General features: G+C 38.9%; 1 protein-coding gene and 1 non-coding gene across 2 annotated transcripts; one reads left to right on the top strand and one right to left on the bottom strand.

Annotated features, from left to right (window-relative positions):
- Positions 1 to 458: 458 nt before the first annotated feature.
- ALKAL1 (ALK and LTK ligand 1) lies at positions 459 to 19,049 on the bottom strand. The gene is made up of 4 exons (XM_027594282.1): positions 18,860 to 19,049; positions 2,525 to 2,578; positions 1,601 to 1,681; positions 459 to 523 (listed from the first exon to the last, which is right to left on the bottom strand). Exons 1-4 carry the CDS (start codon positions 19,047 to 19,049, stop codon positions 459 to 461), a joined length of 390 nt encoding a protein of 129 aa, XP_027450083.1.
- On the top strand, positions 6,963 to 7,069 carry LOC113917171. Its single transcript, XR_003518150.1, has one exon. It is a non-coding gene; the product is annotated as a U6 spliceosomal RNA (small nuclear RNA).
- Positions 19,050 to 27,905: the final 8,856 nt, after the last annotated feature.

Genomic DNA, 27,905 nt, shown 5'->3' on the forward strand with positions numbered 1-27,905 from the left:
TCCAATACTTTCTCTCTTTTAGTTTATGTATCCTGCATAAACAAAAATTTTAGAACGCAGTGCTACTTTTATTATATCTTTTGACCAGTTAAAAAAAAAGGTAGAGCTTTAGTTTTGTTCATCTAATGTCTATCTGCATAAGGTTTCTGCACAATAATTATATAACCCCAAAAGTTGAAATATTTTTAAAAATCACTCAGGACTGGTAAGGCTGCCAAAAAGCTGTTTATTTTAGTTAATTTAATCACTGTTGAGGGCATTTTTAATTAATTCAATAAAGCAGTCTATGCATTTAGACCAAGCTTTAACACTAAGTGAAAAATCCACAGATTAAGTTCATTAAGTGTTGCTAAAATCAGCTACCTGGCTTTTTAAATAATTCAAAATTTCTTAAGAAAGTTAACTTATTAAACAGAATAAGAAAAATAAAAAAAATACATACTCATAAGGCAAATCTTCTAGGTCTGTGAGCACAGGGGACTCACTGCTAATCTTGTTAGCAATCTAGCACATCTCTTGTAATCTAGAAAAAACATTTAAGGTCAAATTATGTATATAGTTACCACAAATAGGAAAACTATATTATTATTGTCACTAATTAATAACGAGAGCTAAGATTTAATAAGCACCCAACACAACAAATGCTTAACCTGGGTTTTCTCATTAATTCTCATAACACAATTAGATAGATGTTACTGTTCCCTCACTTTAGAGACAGAGATGAAAAACCAGCATCCAAATGTCAAGAATCTCATAACTAATGAGTAGCTTAAGTTCAAAGAGTAAGCTTTCTCCACTATGCTGTGCTACCACTTAGTCAGTTTGCTTTGATTCCAGTGTGATTAATTTCCCTTAGTCATTGAACACAAGCAGTTTTTGAAAAAATTAAAACAATTCTGATTCCACATCCTGAGTAAAATTAAACATGCTTCAAGATGACCAATCTAGTTAAAAAGAAACAAAATGGTTAAAATCCATTTACCTTAAAAGGGAAGTTTAGATTTAGAAAGGAATTTAAGAACAGCCAACTGAGTTACCACACATGAACCCAATTTGGGCAGTTTTGATGATAGCATTTAAATATTACATTTGAAATTATTAACTTTGGTAACTTAAGTGTCCAAAAGAATTCATTAGAGCCACCTTTAAAGCACTATGCTACCATTATTCAGAACAATCGATCACTCATTGTATAAATGATATGAAACTATTTACTTTAAAATAACTTAAGAGGAAATTTTGACGTATTCTTCATGGTCATCTTAGTTTTTTTTCATTTATATGACAGAGCCCTTTATGCCAAGGAATTTGAAAAATGATAAAAGGTTTAAATCCTAACAAACATTTCAGTCCTTAAGGAAATCTGGTTATTTTCAGATTTGGATATAGTCTTAATTACAATGCAGTTCCATTCCTTGCACTCTCAACAGCACACACAAGTCTTCAGTTAAGTACTGTCAATGTTATAAATAGAATCTCATACAATGTTTAGTCTATTCCCAGCCGCAGACAGTTGAAGTTTAAAATTACATGCATTTATTGTTGGGTAAAGATTTTTTTTTTTATGAGGAAAAAAACCCAAACTATCCAAACTACTTACAAGCTGGTGTTGAGCAATCCCTGGTGTTGTGATAGAGTCGATGGAAATGTTTGCTACATTCAGCTGAAAATGTGACTGGCCCTATTAGACAGGAAAAGAACGTTTATGATAAATATCGGCGTGTTTTCCAAACAAATTTGCTAGCACTTTATGGATGGAACTAATACAACTGTAACTTAACATCCTTCCATGCCCTTAAAAGAACTTATCTGACTCCTTACCTAGCTCTGTGAGACTCGGTAAGTTGTAATCTGTGAAAAATCATCTGAATTCATTACCAATTCTCACCATTTCACATAATGGAAACTTCAGTTTCTGAAGAACTCTTTAGAATAATTAAGAGGGGAAAAGCTCTAGACAGAAAAATAAAAATTGTACAAACCAAACCAAGTAGATGTGAAGAATAAAAGATAAATATCCTTGGTTCCCACTTTCTGTTCTTCAGTTTTAGGATTCTTCACAATATGACTCCAACCTACATTTCCAGCCATACTTTTGTCCAGTGGCCACATACACCCTTACCTAAACTTACCCCACAGTGCATCCACACCATCTACCTGTCCTGCCCCCAAACTACCATGTTCTCAAAGAATTCCTTCTGACCAGAATGCTTCTCTTATCCAGGAAAATACTATTCATCCCTTAGAGCCCAACTTAAATATCATGTCCACTACAAGCCTTTCCTGGTAGTTTTTGGCAAAATTATTCACTTTCTGTGCATCCCTAAAACTATATTTACACTTCTATTATTTACCAAGATCTGGTTTATATTACTATTAATACAAGTTAATGGCATTTGTCCACTTTCCTAGCTGCACTGTTGAACTTCTTATGGACACCTACCTTCATATCCCTAATGCCTAACACAATAATTTGCATACAATCTTTTTATTTAATTGAATCACTGATAAATTTTGTGCTTACCTGTGAAATGCTTTATGAATTTGTCTTTTAAATTCAAATCTCTTGGGACTATTTCTGAAAAGAAAAAAAAAACTTTAGAATTTCTTGGATGCATTTTCACCATTAAAAATATCCTTATAAATAGTCTATAATGATAACCACCTAACACATGAACTCATGGCAGTTCATGCAGCTGATTCCAAATCTGTATCTCTGGCCCTGAGCATTCCCTGGGGCTCCAGACCTCCCCTAGACCTACCTGCTTGCTCTACCACTCTATTCAGGAAATTTACAGACCTCTCAAAAGTGCATAGCCAGAAATGAACATCTGACTTCCCCAATACCCCAGACCTGTCTTCCCCCCATGTTCCCTGGTCTCATATATGGCATCACTCTTTACCCTTTGCTCAAGCCAGATATCAAGAAGGTATGCTTGGCTTTCCTCTTTCCCTCTGTGCTACATAAACTCCATTACTTAATTTCATATATTCCAACTCCAGAAATTACCCAAGACTCATACATTTAAATAAGTGAAAATAAAAAATCAAACTACATCTCACACTTCACTTTGTACTCACTATAAGTACACCATCAATGAAGGGTAAGAGCGCTTCCTTGCATAGGGAGCTCCCTGCTCCTAGCAGCCCAGCTGCGAGTCCAGAGCAGCACTGTCAGGGCTATAGGAGTGCAGCTAGATTGGAGCTCCCCTCCCACTGACAACAAATATCTGCACTTATGAACCATCCAAACTAATCCAGAAAAACAAAGCAACAGTGAAGATATAAGTATTTCTGTATATAAATATTTTGGTGTTCTCGTTAATTACATTCCAGCCTGAACATGGGTCTTTCCCCCATACCTCTCTGAAACCAAGCATGGCAAATTGGCTCCTGGGATGTCAATACTCCACAGGTTATCTGGCAAGGTAGCTCCTCTGGCCCTTTCTGAAAGCTGAGTCAGTTGAATGCAGTTGGAGTTCTATGGCTAAAGCGTATTCCAAGTCTATAAATAATTATAGTTCCAAAAGCATTTTCCAACTATGATTTTTTTTAACATTTTAAATTTAAACTCAATTAATTAACATATAATGTATTATTGGTTTCATAGGTAGATTTCAGTGATTCATCAGTCTTATATAATACCCAGTGCTCATTCTATCACTGCCCTTCTTAATGTCCATCACCCAGTTACCCCATCCCTCCATCCCTCTCCCCTCCAGTAACCCTCAGTTGATTTCCTATGATTAAGAGTCTTTTATGGTTTGTCTCCCTCTCTGGTTTCATCTTGTTTTATATTTTCCTCTCTTCCCCTATGATCCTCTGTTTTGTTTCTTAAATTCCACATATCAGTGAGATCATATGATAATTGTATTTCTCTGATGATTTTAATCTGTAGACCTGGCACAATGATGACACTCAGGATGACACTCCTTTTCTACACTCCCATAGCACATTTTCTAACTTCTATAGAGGCAATTGTCACATTATGATTAGCATGATAGTGAACTGTGCACGAGTCTGTCTCCACCACAATATTGTGGCTTCTTCAGGAAAGGGACAATGTCTTGTTCATCTGTTATCACTTGCAGGGTGTACAACAGTGTTTTATGGATGGGTCATCTGGCAAATGTTTAAGGAATTAAAAGCTGAGAGGATGATCCTTCAAGTAGGTTGTTACCTTTTAAATGAAAACGACCAATGCCTTGCTTGAGCTCAGTATAGGCCACTAAGAAAACCATACTTTTAATACACTTGAATTTTCATTTCCAAGTACAAACACAATGTAAGAACATAAAGCAGATTGACTTAAATGAAACAGAAAAGTAATACTTAAGTTGACACCTAAAGTGATAAGCAAGAGATATCTAAGTAAGACGAGATGGGAACAGCACCCTAGGCCAAAAGAAAGAGAAAAAGAAAGAAAGAAGGAAGGAAGGAAGGAAGGAAGGAAGGAAGGGAGGGAGGGAGGGAGGGAGGGAGGGAGGGAGGGAGGGAGGGAGGGAGGGAGGAAGGAAGGAAGGAAGGAAGGAAGGAAGGAAGGAAGGAAGGAAGGAAGGAAGAAGGAAAGAAGGAAAGAAGGAAAGAAGGAAAGAAGGAAAGAAGGAAGGAAGGAAGGAAGGAAGGAAGGAAGGAAGGAAGGAAAGAAGGAAAGAAGGAAGGAAGGAAAGAAGGAAAGAAGGAAAGAAGGAAAGAAGGAAAGAAGGAAAGAAGGAAAGAAGGAAAGAAAGAAAGAAGGAAAGAAAGAAAGAAGGAAAGAAGGAAAGAAAGAAAGAAAGAAAGAAAGAAAGAAAGAAAGAAAGAAAGAAAGAAAGAAAGAAAGAAGGAAAGAAGGAAAGAAGGAAAGAAAGAAAGAAGGAAAGAAAGAAAGAAAGAAAGAAAGAAAGAAGGAAAGAAGGAAAGAAAGAAAGAAAGAAAGAAAGAAAGAAAGAAAGAAAGAAAGAAAGAAAGAAGGAAAGAAAGAAAGAAAGAAAGAAAGAAGGAAAGAAAGAAAGAAAGAAAGAAGGAAAGAAAGAAAGAAGGAAAGAAAGAAAGAAAGAAGGAAAGAAAGAAAGAAAGAAAGAAAGAAGGAAAGAAAGAAAGAAAGAAAGAAAGAAGGAAAGAAAGAAAGAAAGAAAGAAAGAAAGAAAGAAAGAAAGAAAGAAGGAAAGAAAGAAAGAAGGAAAGAAAGAAAGAAAGAAAGAAAGAAAGAAAGAAAGAAAGAAGGAAGGAAGGAAAGAAGGAAAGAAAGAAAGAAAGAAAGAAAGAAAGAAAGAAAGAAAGAAAGAAAAAGAAAATCTCTGAAGAGGAAAAGGTCACACTGTCTTCAAGTATTTGAGGACTGTCCAGGATGGCTAAAAAAGAAAGAAGGTGAGGGAAAGAAAAGTTAGCTAAAGCAGCAGACAAAGGCAGCTGGGTGGCTCAGTTGGTTAAGTGTCTGCCTTGGGCTCAGGTCATGATCCCAGGGTCCTGGGATTGAATCCTGTTTTGGGCTCCCTGCTCAGCAGGAAGTCTGCTTCTCCTTCTCCTTCTACCCCTCCTCCCCTGCTCATGCTTGTGCTCTCTCTCTCTTAAATAAATAAATAAATAAATAAATAAATAAATAAATAAATTTATTTATAGACATAGATGACCTTATAGTCCTTTATAAACTTTGTCCCTAATTCTATGAGTGATAAGAAGTCAAAGAATTAGGCAAGGGGATGACACAGTCAAGATTCACTTTTAAAAAATCATAAAGCCCAGTATAGAGAAACAAGAATAGATGCAGAAAGATAAGTCAAAAGGTTTAAAGATAGGCTATTGTATTTCTAATGAATAGCACTCGCTTCAGAAGTCAAATTCTGCCCTATGGCTGTTTTTGCAAATAAAGTTTTGCTGGAACACAGCCATGCTCATTTGTTCACATGTGGTCTATGCCTGCTTTCGTGTTATAATGCAAAGTTGAGTGGTTGTTGCAGAGATTAGAGAGCCCACAAAACCCAAAATATTTATTCTCTGGCCCTTTCTAGAAAAAGTTTGCCAATGCCTGCTTGGTAGCACACTCCTATTTGTAATTCAAACTGTAACGGTGATTGCAGAAAGGTACCAAGAAGTAGGATTGTGGGGGTGGGAGAGAAGAGGTAGTAGTTTTCAATGCATACTCATTATTAATTTTAATTTTGAACATAAATCTGTATTACTTTTTCAATAAAATTTAGTTGATCGAAACTGAGTTTGTATTTAGTGTTAGATGCACCTGTGATAGTTTTTGATCAATAAAATATTACTTGAGAAATCGAATATAAGAGAATTACCCCCACACAAGATTAGCTGATTGATCTCTGATGGAAAATGGTCTTAAAAAGCAATCTCCATTATAGAAATATGTCACATATGTAATGTCAAGGTTTTTAGCAGCCACATTTTTTTTTAATTTTTTAGCAGCCACATTTTAAAAAGTAAAAAGGAATAGGTAAAACGTATTTAATAATTTATTTTGCTTAACCCAATATATTCTAAATGTTATCATTTCAACACATATTCCATACTTTAAAATTATTAAGACATTTTACATTTTTTATACTAAGTTTTCAAAATCCAAAATGTATTTAACAATTATAGCACATCTCAACTTGGACTAGCCACATTGTGAGTGCTCAATAGCCACATGCATTGAGTGGCTACCATGTTGGACAGCACAAGCCTCAAAAGCATGCTTCATTCTTTTGGTATCTAACTACAAGGTATAAAAGATGGATTAAAAACAAAAGGATCTCCCCATAGTGCATGACAAATATCCCAAAACTACTATCTCATTCATCTAATTTGTGAAAATTTCTAGTTTTATTTAACCAAAACAATTGCCAACTGCCACCATCATCAATTTTAAGTTTACAACAATATTTTTATGAAGAAATAGATATGCATATACATATATGTATATAAATGCTGACAGGTTTATCTCTCGTTCCTACTTTTCTTGTTCAAAATGAGCAGAGATCATGCTCACCTCTGCAGCACATATATTAAAATTGGAACAATACAGAGAAGATTAGCACGGTCCTTGTGCAAAGATGACATGCAAATTCGTGAAGTGTTCCATATTTTTAGTCAGAGAAAGACAAGTACCATATGATTTCACTCATATGTGGAATTTAAGAAACATAACAAATAAGCAAAGAGGAAAAAAGAGAGAGAGAGAGAGGCAAACCAAGAAGCAGACTCTTAACTATAGAGAACAGACTCTAACTATATGGTTATCAGAGGGGAGGGGGGAGGGGGATGGATGAAATAGGTGATGAATATTAAGGAGTGCACTTGCTGTGATGAGCATGGGGTGATGTATGGAAGTGTTGAATCACTATATTGCACATTTGAAACTATTATTACACTGGATATTAACTAACTGGAATTTTTTTAGAAATATATTCTTTATTTAGCATACCTACTACAAAAGGAGTAGGTATATATTTTATTTTTTGACAGTCTGACCATTTTTTTATTTTTTGCATCCTTTTTTAAATTTGAATTCAATTGATTAACACATAATGTATTATTAGTTTCAGAGGGTTCAATGATTCATCAGTCTTATATAATACCCAGTGCTCATTATATCATGTGCCCTCCTTAATGCCCATCACCCAATTACCCCATCTCCTCACCCCACCCCCTCCAGTAACCCTGTTTGTTTCCTATGATTAAGAGTCTCTCTCTTTTTTTAAGATTTTATTTATTTATTTGAGAGAGAGAATGAGAAAGAGAGAGAACATGAGAGGGGGGAGGGTCAGAAGGAGAAGCAGGTCCCCCACCGAACAAGGAGCCCGATGCGGGACTCCAGGATCATGACCTGAGCCAAAAGCAGTTGCCCAACCAACTGAGCCACCCAGGTGCCCTGGATTAAGAGTCTCTTACAGTTTGTCTCCCTCTCTGATTTCGTCTTGTTTTATTTTTCCCTCCCTTCTCCTACGATCCTGTTTTCTTAAATTCCACATATGAGTGAGATCACATGATAATTGTCTCTCTCTTGACTTATTTCACTTAGCATAATACCCTCTAGTTCCACAATAAGATACCACTTCACACAGGTCAGAATGGCTAAAATTAACAAGTCAGGAAACAACAGATGTTGGCAAGGATGCAGAGAAAGGGAACCCTCCTACACTGTTGGTGGGAATGCAAGCTGGTACAGCCACTCTGGAAAACAGTATGAACGTTCTTCAAAAAGTTAAAAATAGAACTACCCTACGAACTAACTGGAATTTAAATTAAAAATTTTTTTAAATGAGCAGAGATTATGTGGAATAATAAAAAAAAAGTCATAAGACAGAACAACTAGAAAACGAAATAATAGAAAATGTTTAGTGTTCACTTCCACCTGCATATAACAATATTTTACCATAAAGATAGTTGCTCCGACTTGATTGATTCTTTACAAAGCCATGTTAATTATCTTTGCACCTTATTAGGTACTGAGGGGCATTCCTTCATTTTATGTTTTAAGCTAGCATTTTTCAGGTACCTAAATTGAAATGTTTGCTATATAGTTTCTTGAGTTATCACTTCCTTTAGTTAGAGATGACACAGCTATTCTCTTTCTCAATATATAAAAACAGTTCCATTTTCAAAAATAAAAACTAGTCTTGTTATATCAATGTTGAGAAAATTGCTGGTGGGAAATATCAGTATTTGAAAAACATTGAAATTTATTAAATATTTGAGGAAAAAAGCTGATGACAAACATATTCAAGCAAGCAATATCTTTAAAAAATACTTTTAGGATTTTTAAATACACTGTCATGGGGCGCCTGGGTGGCTCAGTCAGTTAAGCGTCTGCCTTTGGCTCAGGTCATGATCTCAGGGTCCCAGGACTGAGTACTGCATCAGGCTCCCTGCTCAGCTGGAAGTCTGCTTCTCCCTCTCCCTCCCCCTGCTCCTTCTCTCTCTCTCACTCACTCTTTCTCAAATAAATAAATAAAATCTTTTTTAAAAAATACACTGTCATAAAGTATATACTTTCTTCTGTCCTTGTATAATTATATGGCATCTGTACTAGTATATATTTGTAAATGTGTAAAATATGTTTTTCCATCATGCCTCTTTTATTAGAGTTTAAGATTTTTAAATAAATAATACAAAGATTAATTCTCTTTGTATGTAACCTTTGGGGGCCTAATGCTATTTCAGCTGTAAATTATACTCGGGATAATGAAGTAAACTAGTTGCTTTTTTTTTTTTTTTCCAAATTTTTGCTACTCAAAGTATGTTCCCTAGACAAGCAGCATCAGCTCCCAAGAAGGCACCCTTACAGTTCCTAGTGCCTGCTGACTGAATAACTCAGTTCTGTGGATCTTGGCGAAGCTTGTAAGGAATACAGAATTCCAGGCCCAGAGCTATAAAATCACTTTAACAAGAACTAACAGGAGTTCAAGTTTGAAAGCAGTCATCTAAATCTTCCAAGCAAGATACAGAACTTCTGCGTACTCTGTACTGAAGTACTTCATAATCAATAAGCAGTTTGTGATTATTAGAAGACAAGATACAGAATTCTTTTCAGTAAAAAAAAAAATGTCATCATGGAGGTTGGTGGTGTTGGTGGTGGTGTTGCTTTGCATTTTTATCACTTCTTTACTTTCTAGCACAACCAGATGTTACGGGCTCATCTTGAATCATTCCTCGTTCCAATCTTAGTCTCAGCCATTTCCTTTATTAGAGCCCATTTCCTTTATTAGAGAATGGTTTAGAAACCACAATCTGGGTACTAGGTGAGCTTGTTGTTACTGGGGGTCCAGTTGCTTTGAGGCTCTCTTAGCTGACGGAGCAAGGACACAAATGTGTGATATGTATGGATGACCTGATTTTTAATACACCTTGTGTTTAAATTATTTCTAAACTTGTTCTGTGGTGCTTGATAGAATATATTTTTAGAATGTACAGTAACTGTAATATTTCACCAATGATTCTACAAATGACACAAACAAATCATTTAAAATTATCTGAGTTCAAAAATATAGTCATATTGAATCACACTCTGTACCCAACTGTGCACTGTGCCCTCTCCTAACCTGACAGTCACTTGCCTTCTCAAGCCACACACCTGCAAAGATGCCTCAGTTTCTTCTTTTATACATTGAGGTAAACAAACTAAATAATCTCTAAAGCAGCTTTCCAAGTCCTAAATTATAAAATATTATGACAAAATTCTAACATTATGTGATATGTTCACCAAAGGACAAAATATCAAATGAGTCCAGAAAACTGTAAAAAGTACAAAAGTGTGTTGTAAGGTAGATTTCTTCCAGGTTTTAAACCACAGGCCAATTCATGTTTAATTTGAACTTTAGCCATTTTATTTAAGGACTAATCTCATGAAAATGATTTATATCCTTTCTGGTTTTGATCTAGTTAATCCCCCTTTCAGATTTATAATGATCATTTCTATAGACACTTAAAAAGACAAACCAGATTTTTATAAAAATGTTTTTTAAAAGCATCTCAAAAATAAATAGGTGTACAGCATTCCTCAGTGTGATAACATTGTTATTAAGAATGACAACGAAGGGGCGCCTGGGTGGCTCAGTTGTTAAGCATCTGCCTTCAGCTCAGGTCATGATCTCAGTGTCCTGGGATCGAGTCTTGCATCGGGGCTCCCTGTTCAGTGGGAAGCCTGCTTCTCCCTCTCCCACTCCCTCTGCTTGTGTTCCTGCTCTTGCTATCTCTCTCTCTGTCAAATAAATAAAATCTTAAAAAAAAAAAAAGAGCGACAACCAAATGTCAATAGATGAGTTCAAGTGAAAAACACAGAATCCAGAACTACTATGTTCTTCTTGGGTTAGGCAGCTAGAAGCTTGTCAACAAACTGAACCAACTGGAAAATCCCACAGTGCTGTTAATCCATAGTCAATTCATGATACCTGAGAAGCACAGCCTCTTTACTGAGACCAGAAGTACTAACGCAGATTTGAAGGCAGAGGCATGGTTGAGATAGGGAAAGGTCAAGTTTGAAATTCCTATAGTGTAGATATTCAGCAAATAGTGGATGTAGGCATTTAAATGCCACAGAAGGGCCACACAGAAGCAATAGTTGAAACTACAAAGGTGCTTGGGATCACATAAGTGAACACTTTGCAAAAAAATTCATGATTGGGACTTGAACCCTGGGATGCACACTTAAAGGGAAGCCAAAAGACAGGTGGTCAGGGAGAGAAAGAAGAGTGATCAGAGAAAAAAAGCAAAGCAGGAATAATTGTGGACAGGGAGGACTCAATGGCAGCAAAGCTTGAGGGTCCAGTAAGATAAAGACTGACAGGTGCACAGTAGACAGGAACGAAGATCAGAGGGCCAGCTAGCACCCAGGCGAAGTTGGTGAAGGTGAAATCATGCCTTTCAAGTTTCTGTATTTCTGATGCTTTGACATCTGAGGCCTTCCTGGCCCTGGTGAGATGGCCCCTCCCAGAGCTAGCCAATTCCTAGAGACAAGAAAACTTGCAACCCCACCTTTCATTTACATACCAACCAATTCGGAGCCCACACCCTCACAAAATCCCTCATCCATCTCTCATACTCAAGGTCAATATTCTCCTGCCCTAATCACCCAGGGCCAGAACCAGATAACTGCAGACCACTACACCCCAGAGCCCATTGAATTTATTTAAACTAGTCAATCCTAAACCCACTCTCCTTGCCTTTCCAGAAGGAACCACTGATAAAGGCTTTTGCTCTTTCTCACTCACTCTGCTTCTGATCAAACCTGCTGCTTGCCCGTGTGGTCCCAGAGGCATGCTGTGCCTCCTGTTTCTAGGGAACTGTGAGTAAAACTTCCCCCTTCACAATGGTCACTTCCATGTCTTGTCATGCCTGATCAAAACAAATTCTGGGTACATCTTAAAACATGAGTGGTGGTAGACACAGGCCTACCTTGGAGATGTTACAGCTTCAGTTTGACCACCATAATAAAACAAGCCAAATGAAATTTTGGTTTCCCAGTGCATGTAAAAGTTATGTTTATACTATAATTCAGTCTATCAAGTGTGCAATAGCATTATGTCTAAAAAATGTACATATCTTAATTAAAAATACTTTATTGCTAAAATGTGCTAACCAACATCTGAGCTTTCAGCAAGTTTTCATCTTTTTGCTGGTGGAGGGTCTTGCCTCGATGTTAATGGCTGCTGACTGATCAGGTGTTTACTGAAGGTTGAGGTGACTGTGGCAATTTCCTAAAATAAGATAACAATGAAATTTGCTGCTTCAACTTATTCTTCCTTTCACAAATGCTTTCTCTCTAGCATGTGATGCTGTTTGATAGTGTTTTAGCCACAGTAGAACTTCTTTCAAAGTTGGATTCAATCTTCTCAAACCCTGCTGCTGCTTTATCAACTAAGTTTATGTAGCATTCTAAATCCTTCATTGTCTTTTCAACAGTATTCACAACATCTTTACCAGGAGTAGATTCCATCTCAAGAAACCACTTTCTGTGCTCATCCATAGGAATCAACTCCGCATCTGTAAGAGTTTCATCATGAGATTGCAGTAATTTAATCACATCTTCAGACCCACTTCTCTTGCTATTTCCACCACATCTGCAGTTACTTCCTCCACTGAAGTCTTGAACCTCTTAATATCATGCACGAGGGTTGGAACCAACTTCTTCCAAACTCTTATTCATGTTGATATTTTAGCCTCTTCCCACGAATCATGATTGTTCTTAATGGCATCTGGAAGGTCAATCTTTTCCAGAAGATTTCAAATTCACTGTCTGGCAGCTGTAGCTTTGTGAAATATATTTCTTAAATAATAAGACTTGGAAGTCAAAATTATTCCTTGATTCATGGGCTGCAGGCATGCTAACATGAATCTCATTGTACATCTCCACCAGAGCTCAGGTACACTGCCAGTGAGCAGTAATATTTTAAAAGGAATCTTTTTTTCTGAGCAGTGAGAAGATCTCAACAACGGGCTTAAAATATTCAGTAAACATGTTGTAAACAGATTTACTGTCATCTGGGCTTTGTTGTTCCATTTCTACAGCACAGCATAATTCTTAAGGGCCCCAGGACTTTCGCAGTGGTAAAGGAGCATTGGCTTCAATTTAAAGTCACCAGCGGCATTAGCCCCTAACAAGAGAGTCGACCTGTCCTTTGAAGCTTTATGCCAGGAATTGACTTTTCTCTAGCTTTGAAAGTCCCAGATGGCATCTTCTTCCAATTGAAGGCTGTTTCATCTACCCTAAAAATCTGTTGTTTAGTGTAGGCACCTTCATCAGTGATCTGAGCTAGATTCTGTAGAGAACTTGCTTAACTTCTGTATCAGTACTTGCTGTCTCACCTCACACTTTGATGTTATGCAGATGGCTTCTTTCCTTAAATCTCATGAACCTACCTCTGCTAGCTTCAGACTTTTCTTCTGCAGCTTCCACAGAATTGAAGAGAGTTAGGGCTCTGCTCTGGATTAGGCATTGGTCTGGGAGTGTTGTGCCTGGTGTGATTTTCTATCCAGATCATTAAAACTTTATCCATATGAGCAATAAGGCTGTTTTGTTTTCTTAACATTTGTGTGTTCACTGGAGTGGCACTTTTAATTTCCTTCAAGAATTTCCTTTGCATTATTTATTTATTTATTTTATTATTTCCTTTGCATTATTTATTTATTTATTTATTTGACAGAGATAAGAGTGCACAAGCAGGCAGAGCTACAGGGAGAGGAACAAACAGGCTCCCCGCTGAGCAGAGAGCCTGACGTGGGGCTCGATCCCAGCACCCTGGGATCATGACAGGAGACAAAGGCAGACGCTTAACCGACTGAGCCACCCAGGTGCCCCTTTCCTTTGCATTCACATCTTGGCTAACTGCTTCAAGAGGCCTAGCTTTTGGCTTATCTCAGCTTCTGCTGTGTCTTCCTCACTAAGCTTAATCATTTCTGACTTTCAATTTAAAGTGAGAGACCTGTGACTCTTCCTTTCACTTGACCACTTACAAGGCACTGTAGGGTTATTAATTGACCTAATTCCAATATTGCGTCTCTGGGAAGAGGGAGGCCAGAAGAGAGGGACTAGCAATCTGGTAAGTGGCCACTCCCCACTGCTTTGCCCTCAAGTCACCTTTCCTTGTTTCTGTTGTCACTTACTCAGTCCTGGGCTTTCCCCTTGTGTCCCCCAGGTGCTGAGGTAAAGCTGGGCGCATGCGGTGGCCAAAACAAAGTTACCCAGAGTGGACTCCTTCAAAACCAGTACTGTGAGATGCAAATAAATGTTACATTTTAAAAGAGAGAGAAAGAGGGAGGAATGGGAAAAAAAGAAAGGGAGGAAGAGAGAAAGAAAGAAAAAGAAGAGGTGGGGAGAGAAAGTTTGGCTAATACTGGTTTACATAAAGCTCCCCATACCACAGGTCTTCAGAGTTCTTGTATAGTGCTTCTCTAACAAGGGACCTAATGGCCATGTTCCTGAGGCTGGCAGACCAAGGAAGCCTTTTTTTTCACAGATTATCACTCAAATACGCAGGAAAATGTAGCTATGGTGCTGTGGGTACATGTGGGGATGAGGGAGTGGGCAGAGAGCTATGGAAAGAGAAGTGTGGTCAGGGTTGTGGAGGCCAGTCAGGAACTGTCTCTGTCTCAAAGAAACTTTCCAGAAGATTCTTATATACCACTTTTCTCCTCCCCACCCTCTTCAATTAAAAATCTCTGGTGATTCCAAAAACTCCATGTGCACAAGAATCTTCCAAGAGCTTTTTGATGCACAGGCACAGGCTATACTCAAGAGATTTAGGATATCCAGGGTGAATACAATAATTACATTCAAAACTTGCCTCCCAGTTGCTTCCAAGATGTATGGCCTCATTCTAAGAACCACTGCCCCAGAAGGTATGAAGGGCAGCAGATGTCGTGTTGTCTAAACTTGGTCATAAATGCTAAGAAATGAGCTCATGACTCAGAAATGACACAGATTAAGTCATAAGATCTAATCAGGCTTTGAGGCAAATAAAAAAATCAATTCTTTTAAAGCTGATTTAAAATTTTTTCTTTTCAAAATTTCAGTTCCAAAGAAAAAAATCCCTCTTAAATGTCAACTGTGTCCAGTGACTTTGATAGGCTACAGGGCATTAAAAACTGAGTAATCCTCAGTTCCAGCTGCAAGAGCCTTATATTCAGATAATATAATATTATATTATACAGATATAATCTATGTATATATTATATATATATATATAAACTAATACAAGTTACAGTATGAGGAGTGTTGTAGGAGAAGAAAAATGCTGTCTGTGTTTAAAGGAGAAAGAAATCATTACTGAATGAGATAATCTAACCAATGAGGCTGACAATAATTCCAGGTAAATCTTATTTTAATAGCATTTTATTTTATTAATATGTATAAGACTATACATTTTCAAACATGATACAATGCTTTAGCTACTATTTACTGATAATTTATGTTGACAGTTATAAAATTAGTTATAATAAATGCCTAAACTCCAGGACATGCTACTTCCCACTTCAGTGATGTTCTCTTCTTTTTTTTTTTTAAGATTTTATTTATTTGATAGAGAGAAAGCATGAGCAGGGGGGAGGGGCAGAGGGAGAAGCAGGCTCCCAGGGAGTCTGATGCCAACTGGATCCCAGAACCCTGGGATCATGACCTGAGCCAAAGGCAGATGCTTAACTGACTGAGCCACCCAGGCACCCCCCAGTGATGCTTTCTTTAATAGCACACACAGGAGGGGAACATCTAGACTCTGAACCAATCACCTGGCCATCACTTTCCGTCTTCCCACATGGCAGCAAAGATCTTAGAAATCTATTCTTAAATGCTTCAGAGCTTATTTCCAGGTAAAAGTGAAGGCCAAAGTGGGGGGGAAACATTACAAAAGAATTTTAAAAATCCTAGTTTTCCTTGCCAATATATGACTGAAAGGCAGTCTCCTAGGACTGTGCTATTCCAAGAAAAGAGAAGCCATTGTGTGTGATTGTATCAACTTCCTGCTCAGAATTTCCCCACTGAGCAGCTAGGTGAACGACGCCCTGCAAACAGGCAACAATCACTATTCAGAAATACTCTGAATGGGCAGAAATTCATTCATATGAGTTCACTCTGGCTTCTCATAATCAGTGTTCTGGTGATAGCACTTGCCAAGTACACTTAGCAAAATATCACACATCACCTTTCCATCTTGACTTCTTCGCATATTATTTTTCAGTAAAACAAACAGCTTCCAGTAACTCTGCAAATAAAATATTTTAAAAGATCCATCTGAAAAAAAAAAAGACCCACTTGCACTCCCTTCTTGATGATATGCAAAATAAGGAAATTTATTTTTATTATTCCTGTGGAAGAAATTTTACTCACCAGCTAGGACTGGCTAAGTGGGCAGATGTAATGGGAACAGACTTGAAATAGAGGGGATTTAGGTTGTTACACATAAAATTCCACTATTATGCACATCCAAGTTTCATCAGAACTGTAGGGATGGTTGCAAAGTAAATTTAAGATTTCCATATTTTTGAATATGGAAAGAATTACAAAGATACCACAAAGTAACAGGGCCTAAGAGGATGGACAGAATTTTGAGAGATGAAAGAAGCACATTCCCGGAGGCCCCAAAGTAGCAGAGGCAAAGAACCGGCTGGCATTCCTTACAGGAACAGCCTGAATCTGTGTGGCTGGCACAGGGTTACCTCCTGTGGTGCCCGATGAGAACCACCGAAGGCAGATGGGACAAGTCACAGGGGGATGGAACGTCCTGCGTCCAAGAGTAGTTAGGACTTTCTTAGAAAACCAAAAAACACCACTGCAAATCTGTGACTGGGGAAAAAAGATCTGTTAAATGAAACTGGTCTTAAATAATGTGTTAACAATGTTTCTGTAGTTTGGGACTTTCTCCTACTCTTTCTCATTCCAACGTGACATTTCTTTCTCTGGGATGTTAAAATCAAAACCAAATGGAGACAAACTGAGGGTTCTAGAGGGGAGGGGGGTAGGGGGATGGGTTAGCCTGGTGATGGGTATTGAGGAGGGCACGTTCTGCATGGAGCACTGGGTGTTTTGAACAAACAATGAATCATGGAACACTGCACCAAAAACTAATGATGTAATATATGGTGATTAACATAACAATAAAAAAAACCCAAATGGAGACCAGCCTTGAAAATTCTGAGCTGACCAAGCCAGTTTTGTCATACAAACAAAGCTTAATTTAGCTTATTTTGCAAGGCTAACTTGACCTTGGGTCGTCTCTTGCTTATGCCTCTAAAAATCATAAGCAAAACTTAAACTGTTTCCCAATGTGGATATTAGGTAACATGGACCAATTCCCAAACATTTAATTGTAATACTATAACCAATCACTGTGAAGAATAAATGGTCACTGCTTTCTTACCACATAGGCTGCTTTACCACAATATGCTCTGAGCCTCATTCCATGTTTTGGTTTGAGTGCGCCTGGTGTACAAACTGTCTTTTTGGTGCTTGCCCAATAAAATTTCACTAATTACTGTTTTGGTCATTCACTTGTACATTTCTGAACTTTTGACAGAGATAAGTATTTGGGCTCACAATAATTTCAAGTCCACATATATGAAGGATGTGGCATAATCACTACTGTAGTCACCCACAGGGCCCCACCTCCCCTCCTGAGAGCCCCGGGCTTGCCGGTCACCCTGGAAAGCACCGCCCCGGTCCTGGGCACGGGAAGCTCAAGAGCTCACCTCAGCTTCTGAGGCCCTGGCCCACACCTTCCTCTGCTTCCTCTCTGGGTTTACCTGTGCACCAGCTTTCCCCCCATCCACACCCAGAATGCATACTGACAGAGCGCGGACACCAGGCTGCCTGCTTCAGTAGATGGCCTCAGCCCGCTGCATGATGACTGGCATGTAATAAGCACTCCAGTGAAAGTTTGTGGAGGAAATAACTATGTATTTATATCACAACCATTATGAAAGAAAAATGATACTATGTAATCCCTCTTTACTTCCTTAAAAGTGAAGTATGAGGCAAAAGAGTTATGAGGTGACAGCAAGGCAGAGCCTGCTGGGCCTCCTCAGGCAGCCCAGCGGGGCTGGTCCCTGCAGCAAGCTGATGGCCCCGAACAGGGTCACTTCTGCTGCAAGCCTGGCCGTGGCTCTACCTCACTCTGTAAGGCACAGGCTCTCAACAGAGACACGTGGTAGCAGCTTCTCTGTTCCTTGCTCACTACCTTCCTTCCTGCCCTGGGTGCCCTGCACTCTTGTCTGCCGCCTCTGACCTCACTGTGCCCTGGGATTTTCACATTTCCCAATTATACTGGACTTCCCTACCTTGGGGCGTCTCATGACCTCTATATTGGCTGAGGTTTTTCCTCCATTTTTCCCTAGTGCCCTCCTTTCCGCATCTAAGTAGCCAGGCACCTGAGTGCCCAGAGCTGATTTGGGAGCCGGCCTAGGGAAGGTCCGACTGAATAGCCACCTCAACCTGCTCAAAATCGCGGGTTCCTCAACCATTCCCTGAGGCCAGCTTGAAGGGGGAAACAAAGGGGCATTCCTGAGCCTGTTCAGGCTGCGTCTGTGTGTTCAGGCAGTGCTCACTGAATTCTCAAAAACCCAGGAAGACCCAGAATGAAAATGAGGCGCTGACAGGTACAGAACCCGTGCACTATGCCTGGGCCGGCTGAGGCTGAACCCCACGGGTTTCGGCTGCTCCACCAGCCTACTGAAAAGACCTTCACCCGAGAAGGGACACATCACGCCCGTTCCTTTGCGAGATGGGGGTTTTTGCTACTTAAGTCTCAACAATGCTAAATCTAATAAACTCTTTACCTCTTTTCCTGAGAACCGGTTATCTGCAGAGATGGTCTGTCCTCTGCTCTGCTTAATTCCGCCTTCCTAAAACCCTCATCAGAGCAAAGTACTGCCTGGGAAGGGGACTGCTTACCAGCGCTCCGGGAGGCGTTGGGAGCCAGGCCGGCCCTGGCCGCTGGGAGGAAAAGCCACGACTTGGGTTCTTGGTCCGTGGCACGTGCTCCCCTGCCACCCCGGGGCCTCCCCTGGGCCCCGGGCAGGGACAAAGCCAGAGCGAGCACGAGGAGCGCGGGCAGCGGGGCGCCTGTTTTAGCTGGCCGCATGTCTGCACACACGGAGGACCGCGCAGGAGGCTCCCAGGGGCTGGTCCCGAGGCAGCTGTGTGTGCCGGGACTGGGGGGTCCGAGAGCCAGGAGAGGGGCTGTGGGGAGGTGTCCCCGCGGCGTCCGGCTGGAACAGTGCGGGGACTTAGCCGGCGTAGGTTGATACCTGCGTGCCTCGGTGTCTCTGGGCGGGTACGCGGGGCGGAGCGGCTGCTGGGGACTGCAGGGTTGTCCCAGGGCACAAAGGCGAGTCCGAGCGCACCGGACTCCCCGGCACACACAAACCTCGGGATCAGCAGGTCCTCGGGGCTCCCTACGGAATGCCCCTCCGGGGCCGGGACACTGGGTCTTGGTTCAGTCCCTGAGGGTCAACAGAACCCGAAACTTCTAGGTCGGGACGGAAGAAAGCAGAGCCGGGACTCGGGCCATGGTGTGCGGAGACGGCGATTCCGGGGGAAGGTACAGAGCTCACTTTCTCCAGCCTGAATCCCGCTGCGTTTGGAGGTGCTGGCCGGCGCTACCAAGCCGCGAGCAGGAGGCTCAACCTGCCTGGAGGGCGGCTCCGCCCCGGCGCGATGGTGCCTTCTCCTCGCAGCAAGGGCGGAGCTGAGGACCCAGGAGGTCAAAGCTGGGCCCGCCGACCACCCACGCCCAGCTTCCCCGGCTCTCTGCTGGGGTTGCTCGGATTCCCCAGGCTGAGTCCTACTACAGATGAAGTCATCGAGGTTTACCCGTGCGCCCAAAACCGCAGAGGGCTAGATTTTCTCTTTTTTTGTTTTGACATAAAAATATTTTTATTGACATAAAAATCTCCAGATATTTTGTGGATGCTAACAACAGAAAAATGAGATTAAGTCCACTTCTTCTGATTAAAATAAAATGGGCATCTCTGGATCAAATTGTGCTGTGTAAATTACTGTGATTTTAGTTATTTCATTAGCTCGATTTATTACCTTATATTAAGTATATTGAGAAATGTTTAAGTTACTCCCTAATCGATTGACTGCTAATTATCTTTTCAGATGCAATGTGGCAAATAGAAAGAGACAACTCAGAGGGAATAACCACATGAGGCACCGTCCAACATTAAATTCTCCTACAAAGATATCTTGTTAGTCACAAACCCTGAAAAATAACCCCAATGCGTTCAAATAATTTTTCTAGATTTGGTATTTCCAACCTGTCCCGGGGAACTGGGGAAACATAAGCAAGCTTTTCAAGAGCCCTATAAAAATCATGTTAAATGAAACTTTATATAGAGAAAGATACTGTTGAAGACTGCCGCTTCCAATCTCTATACTATTAAGCATAAGAATCTGGCAGATGAGAATGACTTCCACCATAAGAGACACAGAAAAGCGATCTTAGAAAAATTACGTTAAAAGAGTCTCGGAAGACCCTAGATAGGTAGAATAAGTTCTTCTTAGAGCTTTACTCAAGTGAAATAAGAAAACATAGGAAGTCTATGGACATTGACAAGCATTTCAAAAATTTACTTTAATTAGAAATATAGTAAGTTAGCAGCCACTGTGAAAAACAACTGGGAAGATACAAGGTGAAATAATGCTGGTAAGAAGTGATACAGAAGTAACAATGAGAAATGAACTCCAAATCAACTATCAGGGGAAGGAGAAAAAAAAAAAAAAAGCCGAGAAGCTTAATTATTTCCCTTTCCATACACTGAAACTAGAGGAAGTAATCGATCTGATGAACTTTTCAGGGCCTGACAGTTTGAGCTCTACTGTTTGCTCAGTCATTAGCCATATGTTGAGCAAACTATTTAGCCTCCATTTTTCTCTCTGATAAAGTGAAAAGATTGAATTTCTGTGGTCCTCAGGCTGTGTGTAGCATGTGAAAGAAGCATGGGGTGTGTGTCTGTGAAGAATGCAGATTCTGATACTCCCAGGGATCGAAGTTCCACCTAGGAGGTACCCAGTGAATCTGCCTTTTAAAGGACTGTGGGTAGTTTTGAAGTAACTGGTCCTTGAAACCCTCTTTTATTCATTCAACAAAAATTATCTGAATGAAAACCAGAGGCCAGGCACAGTGGGAACACTGAACCTCAAGAGTGGGCAAAATTGACAAGATCCTTTTCTTGTTAAACATCTAGCCTCAGGGATCTGGTTCCCCAACATAATGATTTCATCATAAATAATCAAGTTGTATATAGCTAAATAACCATTTGTTTTCTCTTCTTTGTTTTGTTTATTGTTTATCCTTGACTACTTATTGTCCCAAGTAAATGCTACTTGCCGTACTTCTTTGTAATTAGTTCAGAAGCACCTTTAACTGTTCATGTAGATACGATCTCAGTAATATATGCTAACTTATTTTTTAATAGACTCTTAAGACCATTTTCAAATTCACAGCAAAATTGAGAAGAAGATACACATTCTGTATAATTCCTGTCCCCTATGCTCCCACACACATAGCATCCTCCGTTATCAACATCCCCAACCAGAGTGGTCCATTTGTTAAAACCGATGAAACTACATTGATAGATCATTATCACCCAGAGGGTTTGGTTTACATTAGTGTTCACACTTGGTGCTATACATTCTATGGGTTGGACAAATGTAGTATGACATGTATCTACCATTATAGTATTATATGGAGTAGTTTCACTGCCCTAAAAATCCTCTTGGTCCGTCCACAATAGCCAAACTGTGGAAAGAGCCAAGATGTCCATCGACAGATGAATGGATAAAGAAGATGTGGTATATATACACAATGGAATATTATGCAACCATCAAAAGGAATGAGATCTTGCCATTTGCAACGACGTGGATGGAACGGGAGGGTGTTTTGCTTAGTGAAATAAGTCAATCAGAGAAAGACATGTATCATATGACCTCACTGATATGAGGAATTCTTAATCTCAGGAACAAACTGAGGGTTGCTGGAGTGGTCGGGGGGTGGGAGGGATGGGGTGGCTGAGTGATAGACATTGGGGAGGGTATGTGCTACGGTGAGCGCTGTGAATTGTGCAAGACTGTTGAATCACAGATCTGTACTTCTGAAACAAATAACGCAACATATTTTAAGAAAAAAGAAAAAGAAGAAGATAGTAGGAGAGGAAGAATGAAGGGGAGTAAGTCAGAGGGGGAGACGAACCAGGAGAGATGATGGACTCTGAAAAACAAACTGAGGGTTCTAGAGGGGAGGAGGGTGGGGGATGGGTTAACCTGGTGATGGGTGTTAAAGAGGGCACATTCTGCATGGAGCACTGGGTGTTATGAACAAACAATGAATCATGGAACACTACACCAAAACAAATGATGTAATATATGGTGATTAACATAACAATAAAAAATTTAAAAAAAAAATCCTCTTGGTCCATCTATTCATCCCTCTCCCCCATCCAGCCCTGGCAACTATGGATTTTTATAATATCTTTATACTGTCTCCATAATTTTGCCCTTTCCAGAATATCATATAGTTGGAATCATACAGTGTGTAGCATTTTCAGATTGGCTTCCTTCACTTAGTAATATGCATTTAAATCTTTTCCAGGTCTTTACATAATTTGATGGCTCATCTCTTTTTAGCATTAAATAATATTCCTTTGTCTGGGTGTATGACAATTTTTTTTCCATCACCCTTGAAGAACATCTTGGTTGCTTCCAGATTTTGACAATTATGAATAAAGGTGCTCTAAACATCTGTCTTTAGGACTTTGTTGGACATAAATTTTCAATTTCTTTGAGTAAAAGCCAAGAAGCATAATTGCTGGAGCATACAATAAGAGTGTTTTTTGTAAGAGACCACCATTTTGCATTCCTGCCAGCAATGAATGAGGGTTCCTGCTGCTCCACATGCATTTTGTGTTGTTAACTTGTTTTTTTTAATGTGTAAAAGAGAGGGATCTGTGTCTCAAAGGGTACTTAGACAATAACTAATGTTTTAAATAACCCAATATTTAACAGTACACATGTTAGAAATAAGTTTTTAAGCCTCAAATCTTATTTTTTAAATAAATTAGCTAATAAATCAAACAGCTTAAGTTTCTCTAAATATTTAACACCAATAAACCCTATTCAACATTTAAAATTACAATCACAAAATTAAATATATTTGATTCTCTCAAACATTTTCTTTGGTGGGGGAAAGAGGTGAAAACATTTAAGTTCTACTCTTACCCAATTTCAGTTATACAACTATTCAATATGATCTCTATTCACCATGTTATACATTAGATCTTCAGACTTCGTTCACCTTATAGCTGAAAGTTTGTACCCTTTTTATTAACCTTTCACTATTTCCCTCACCCCTAGCCCCTGGCAACCAGTTTTCTACTCTGTTTTTATGAGTAACTTTTTTAAAAATCCACAAATACATGATACCATGCAGTATTTGTCTTTCTCTGTCTGGTTTATTTCACTGAACATCATGCCATCAGTGACTATCCATGTTGTCACCAACAGCAGGATTCCCTTCGTTCTCATAGATGAATAATATTCTATTGTGTATATCTTCTTTATCCATTCATCTGTTGATGGACACTCAGGATGTTTCCCTATCTTGGCTTTTGTGAATAATGCTACAATGAACATGGGAATGCAGCTACCTCTTCAATATCCTCTTTTCATTTCCTTTGGGTAGATACACAGAAGTGAGATTGCTGGATCATATGGTAGTTCTGTTTTCCATAGGTGCTGCACCAATTTACATTCCCACCAACCCACCAAGTGCACAAGGGTTCCCTTTTTGCCATAGCCTCACCAACATTTGTTATCTCTTGTCTTTTTGTTCATAGCCATACTAACATGTGAAGTGATTATCTCATTGTGGTTTTGATTTGCACTTCCCTGATGATGAGTGATGTAGAGCATCTTTTCAACTGGCCATTTGTATGTCTTCTTTGGAAAAATATCTCTTCAGTTCCTTTGCTCATTTTTTAATTGGGTTATTTTTTTGTTACTGAATTGTGTAAATTCTTTGTATATTTTGGATAATAACCCATTACCAGGTATGATTTGCCAATATCTTCTCCCATTCAGTAAGTTGCCTTTTCATTTTGTTGATGTTTCCTTTTGCTTTACAGAAGCTGTCTAGTTTGATGTAGTTCCACTTGTTTATTTTTGCTTTTAATTTCTTTCCTTTGGTGTCAAATCTAAAAAATCATTGCCAAGACCAATGTCAAGGAGGATTTTTCCTATGTTTTCTCTACGAGTTTTAGGGTTTTAAGTCTTACATCCAAGTCTTTAATCTATTTTGAATTGATGTTTGTATATGGTGAGGGGTAGGGGTCTAGTTTCATTCTTTTGCATGTGCCTGTCCAGTTTTCCCAACACTGTTTTTTGAGGACACTGTCCCTTCCCCATTGTATATTCTTGGCTCCTTTGTCATAAATTAATTGACCATATATTATTAATGATTATTTCTGGGCTCTCTATTCTGTTCCATTGGTCTATGTATCTGTTTTTATGTGACTACCATCCTGTGTTGATTACTGTAGCTCTGTAGTATAGTTTTAAATCAGGGAGCATGACGTCTCCAGCTTTGTTCTTCTTTCTCAAGATTGCTTTGGCTATTCAGACTCTCAACCATTTTTAAAATATAGAATTTTAAAAGGCATAAAAATTGAAAAACCCATTGCTATACTCTCCTAAAATTGTTAATAATATAAACTTAATTTTTACAAAATCATCATTTCTATACATATTTTGTATCTTCTTGGATAACAAAGTTATTTCCTGAGGGGAATAGAAGTCCTATTTCAGATCAGTTAAGATTATTGATTCAGGATTTTGTGTTAGAAATTCAGAACCTCAATTCAACTGTGAATTTGGGGAAGAGGTAAGACTATAACACACAGAAAATTGGGAGAAAATCCAAGACAATTAAACTGTGCCAAAGGACTTATGGAACCAGACCCTTTGTTATTATAGTAATAAAAACTTCTAGGCCCATCTCTCTTTAGAACTTGGTGTATTATATTTCACTCTTGCCTTTCTTTTCTTTTTAACCATGATCTCTTATACAACTTTTAAAGTAATTTACTTCACAGATTTTTTCCTGCCTATATTAATGGAATTTTGCACACACACATATCCCAGGCTACAAGATTTTACATGATATTATATGTTTGATTGGATGTTAACTTCATTCCATACACCCATGGTTTGAATTGAATAATATATAATATGTTCTGTCAATATAAATGAGGAATCATTTTGCTTTTGCCTACTTCTTTTGAGTAACATTAAAAATTCATAGCAATTTTCACAAAACTATTCTATTTTTTGATGCTCAAACAACACAATTTGGTCAGCTGGAACCCTATAAGCCATCTCCTTTCTCTTTGACACTCGGCAAACATCTGTGATAGTGTCAAGTATCCTTGCTCTCTAGCACCAACAAAGGTGTCCAGGCACATCTTGATTTCCCTGATTCCTTTCTATCAGGGAGAGACATTGAATTGGCTACTCTCCAGGAGGTTTTAGCAGAGATGAATATCAGATTCCTCCACATGACAAAACATGGCAGGTGGGATGACCCATCAACAGGGTATCAAAGATCTAAGTTTTAAAGGTCATGAGTTCATGAGGTTGTTTCCAATTTTAACTTTGCTAAGTCCTTCTTTAGAATCATTTTTAAAATATGTTTTTAGTTTCCCTATCTTAACTGCCAGCTCTTCAGAGTTTTCATTATATGTGTGTATGTATATGTGTGTGTGTGTTTGTGATTCATACAATTAGATATAGAACAAAGAAAAGAAAGGGTAGGGAGAAAACAGTAAGATCTCTTATAACTTAAATGAATAAATAATAGGCATATTTATGAACATTTATATTTATAGCATTTCCTTTAACTGGTTTTGTGAAAACATGCAATTTCTACAAACATGTTTCAGAAAAGTTTTTAATTAACAAGATTTGGAGTTAATGAGTTATATTATGGACAGTTAAGGGCTCTATAATAAAACAATCAACAAAAAAATCCTTATCTCTATACTAAATGTCAGGAAAATAAAACAAAGAATCTGTAACCTTATGATAAACGTGACAGCCACTCTTATTTAAAATCATTGAGTTAGACTGAGCAGACAGGTAACACAAGGCTTTTTGTTTAGTATGCAGAATGGTAAATATTCTGTATTTCTTATCGTCTTAGGAAAATGAAAATATTTTGCAGTGCGGCTTCTAAATAAAGAAAAAATGTTTAGGTCTGAGGAGATTTGGAATTGCTTTCCCTCTGTGTAAGTCTCCCTGTCTTTTAATTTCACATTTCACTTTTATTCGAGGCCAGGAAAGAATTAAAAAGTATATTTGTATGACACATTTCTCCTCGGTGACGTAGGTCCTGATTCCACACTGGAATCTTCCACATCTCTGCCCGAGGAGGTACCAAACTAGACTTCATGGCAAAGCTGCCTGGATACTTACAAACACAGGTGATAGTGATATACAAGGTGGCCACTCTGAACACATGGGGACTTTAAAGAGGGATATTACTGAATTATTTCAGAATAAGAAATATAATCAGAAAAAGTTTAATTTACAAATGTTAGTGCACTTCTCTTTTCCATGGTTAGTTTGAGCTACCTTTACATCACTTTTATGATCCTGAATCAGCTAAGTGGCATACTAAGGTGATAGGAAAGAGGATATTATTTATAATTATCTCGCAAGTGCATCATTAGTGTATTCTATTCATATTTTTGACCTGAGATACTCAGACACAAAGAAACAAATTGTTATATTCTTAGGTGAATGTTTGAATCATTACAAACTTTTGTAATGTTTATGTCCTATGCTGAGTACACCTAAACATGCCAAAGGGTTGGGTATAATCCAAAAAATAAAAGACTAGAATTTAAAAGTATTCAATGAAATTTTATTTTATTTTTTTAAAGATTTTATTTATTTGTCAGAGAAAGAGAGAGATCGAGCACAAGCAGGGGCAGCGGCAGGCAGAGGAAGAAACAGGCTTCCCACTGAACAAGGAGCCCCATGCGGCACTTGATCCCAGAACCCTGGGATCATGACCTGAGCCAAAGGCAGACGCTTAACTGATTGAACCACCCAGACATCCCTTTATGAAATTTTAAATGTAAAATGCTATACAAGGCAAAATGAGTTATGAGACACCCCTCTGATCTTGAAGGAGAAACAAGGTAGTCTATGTTGGACTGTGCTTAAAATAATAAAAATTAGTCATAGTCCATGGTACCAGCAATTTACCAAAGACCAGCTGCTGTTAACTCAAGCAGAGCAGAGTGTAATTAACAGTCTAATGTAGTTCCAGAAAGTGGGCTCCAAAATCTAAGTACTTGGATCCAAATCCCAGCTCTACCACTTCATAGTTGTGTGACCTTAGGAAGTATCCAACTCCTCACCGTCAATAGGAATAATAACCCACTTAAGGGATTGCTATGTCTAAGTTAGACTTAATTTTAGGCTTCTTTAAAATAAATACAAAGGTATTTATTTCAGGACAGCTGGTGGCCAGCTGCCATTTGGTCTCCATTTTAGCTGGCTTAGTTAATTGCTTACAGTTTTCAGTCCTCCACTCGTGCAGTAAATAACATTTTCATTTCTTTGGATAGATCTGGATCTTCTACTTTTGAGGAGGTAGTCACAGAAGGCTTTGACTGCAAGCAGTGTCTGCTTTAAAAAAGGGAGGTGTTCTTATCTTCATAGCATCTCATATGTCTTGGAAAAGTACACCTGGCTTACCACTTGGGACAATTAACTGTCATTCCTGTTTGTTATAAACACGACTGTAGTCAGGTTGAGAGCTCTCTTGGGTACCTTGGACCTGAGAACTTTCCTTTCACGCCACACCTACAGCTTGAGTTCCATATGTGTCCTTCTTGGATGAACCTCATACCGCCACCCTTCAGCCAGCGAC

The sequence above is a fragment of the Zalophus californianus genome, chromosome 4 (assembly GCF_009762305.2).
Source record: "Zalophus californianus isolate mZalCal1 chromosome 4, mZalCal1.pri.v2, whole genome shotgun sequence".
NCBI lineage: Eukaryota > Metazoa > Chordata > Mammalia > Carnivora > Otariidae > Zalophus > Zalophus californianus.

Coding starts and splice junctions, on each gene's coding strand:
- ALKAL1 (XM_027594282.1), bottom strand. CDS start 19,049: ATGCGGCCAGCTAAAACAGGCGCCCCGCTGCCCGCGCTCCTCGTGCTC. Junction 1,682..2,524: donor ATTCATAAAGCATTTCACAG/GTAAGCACAAAA, acceptor CCTGTCTAATAG/GGCCAGTCACATTTTCAGCT. Junction 524..1,600: donor GGATTGCTCAACACCAGCTT/GTAAGTAGTTTG, acceptor TGTTTTTTCTAG/ATTACAAGAGATGTGCTAGA.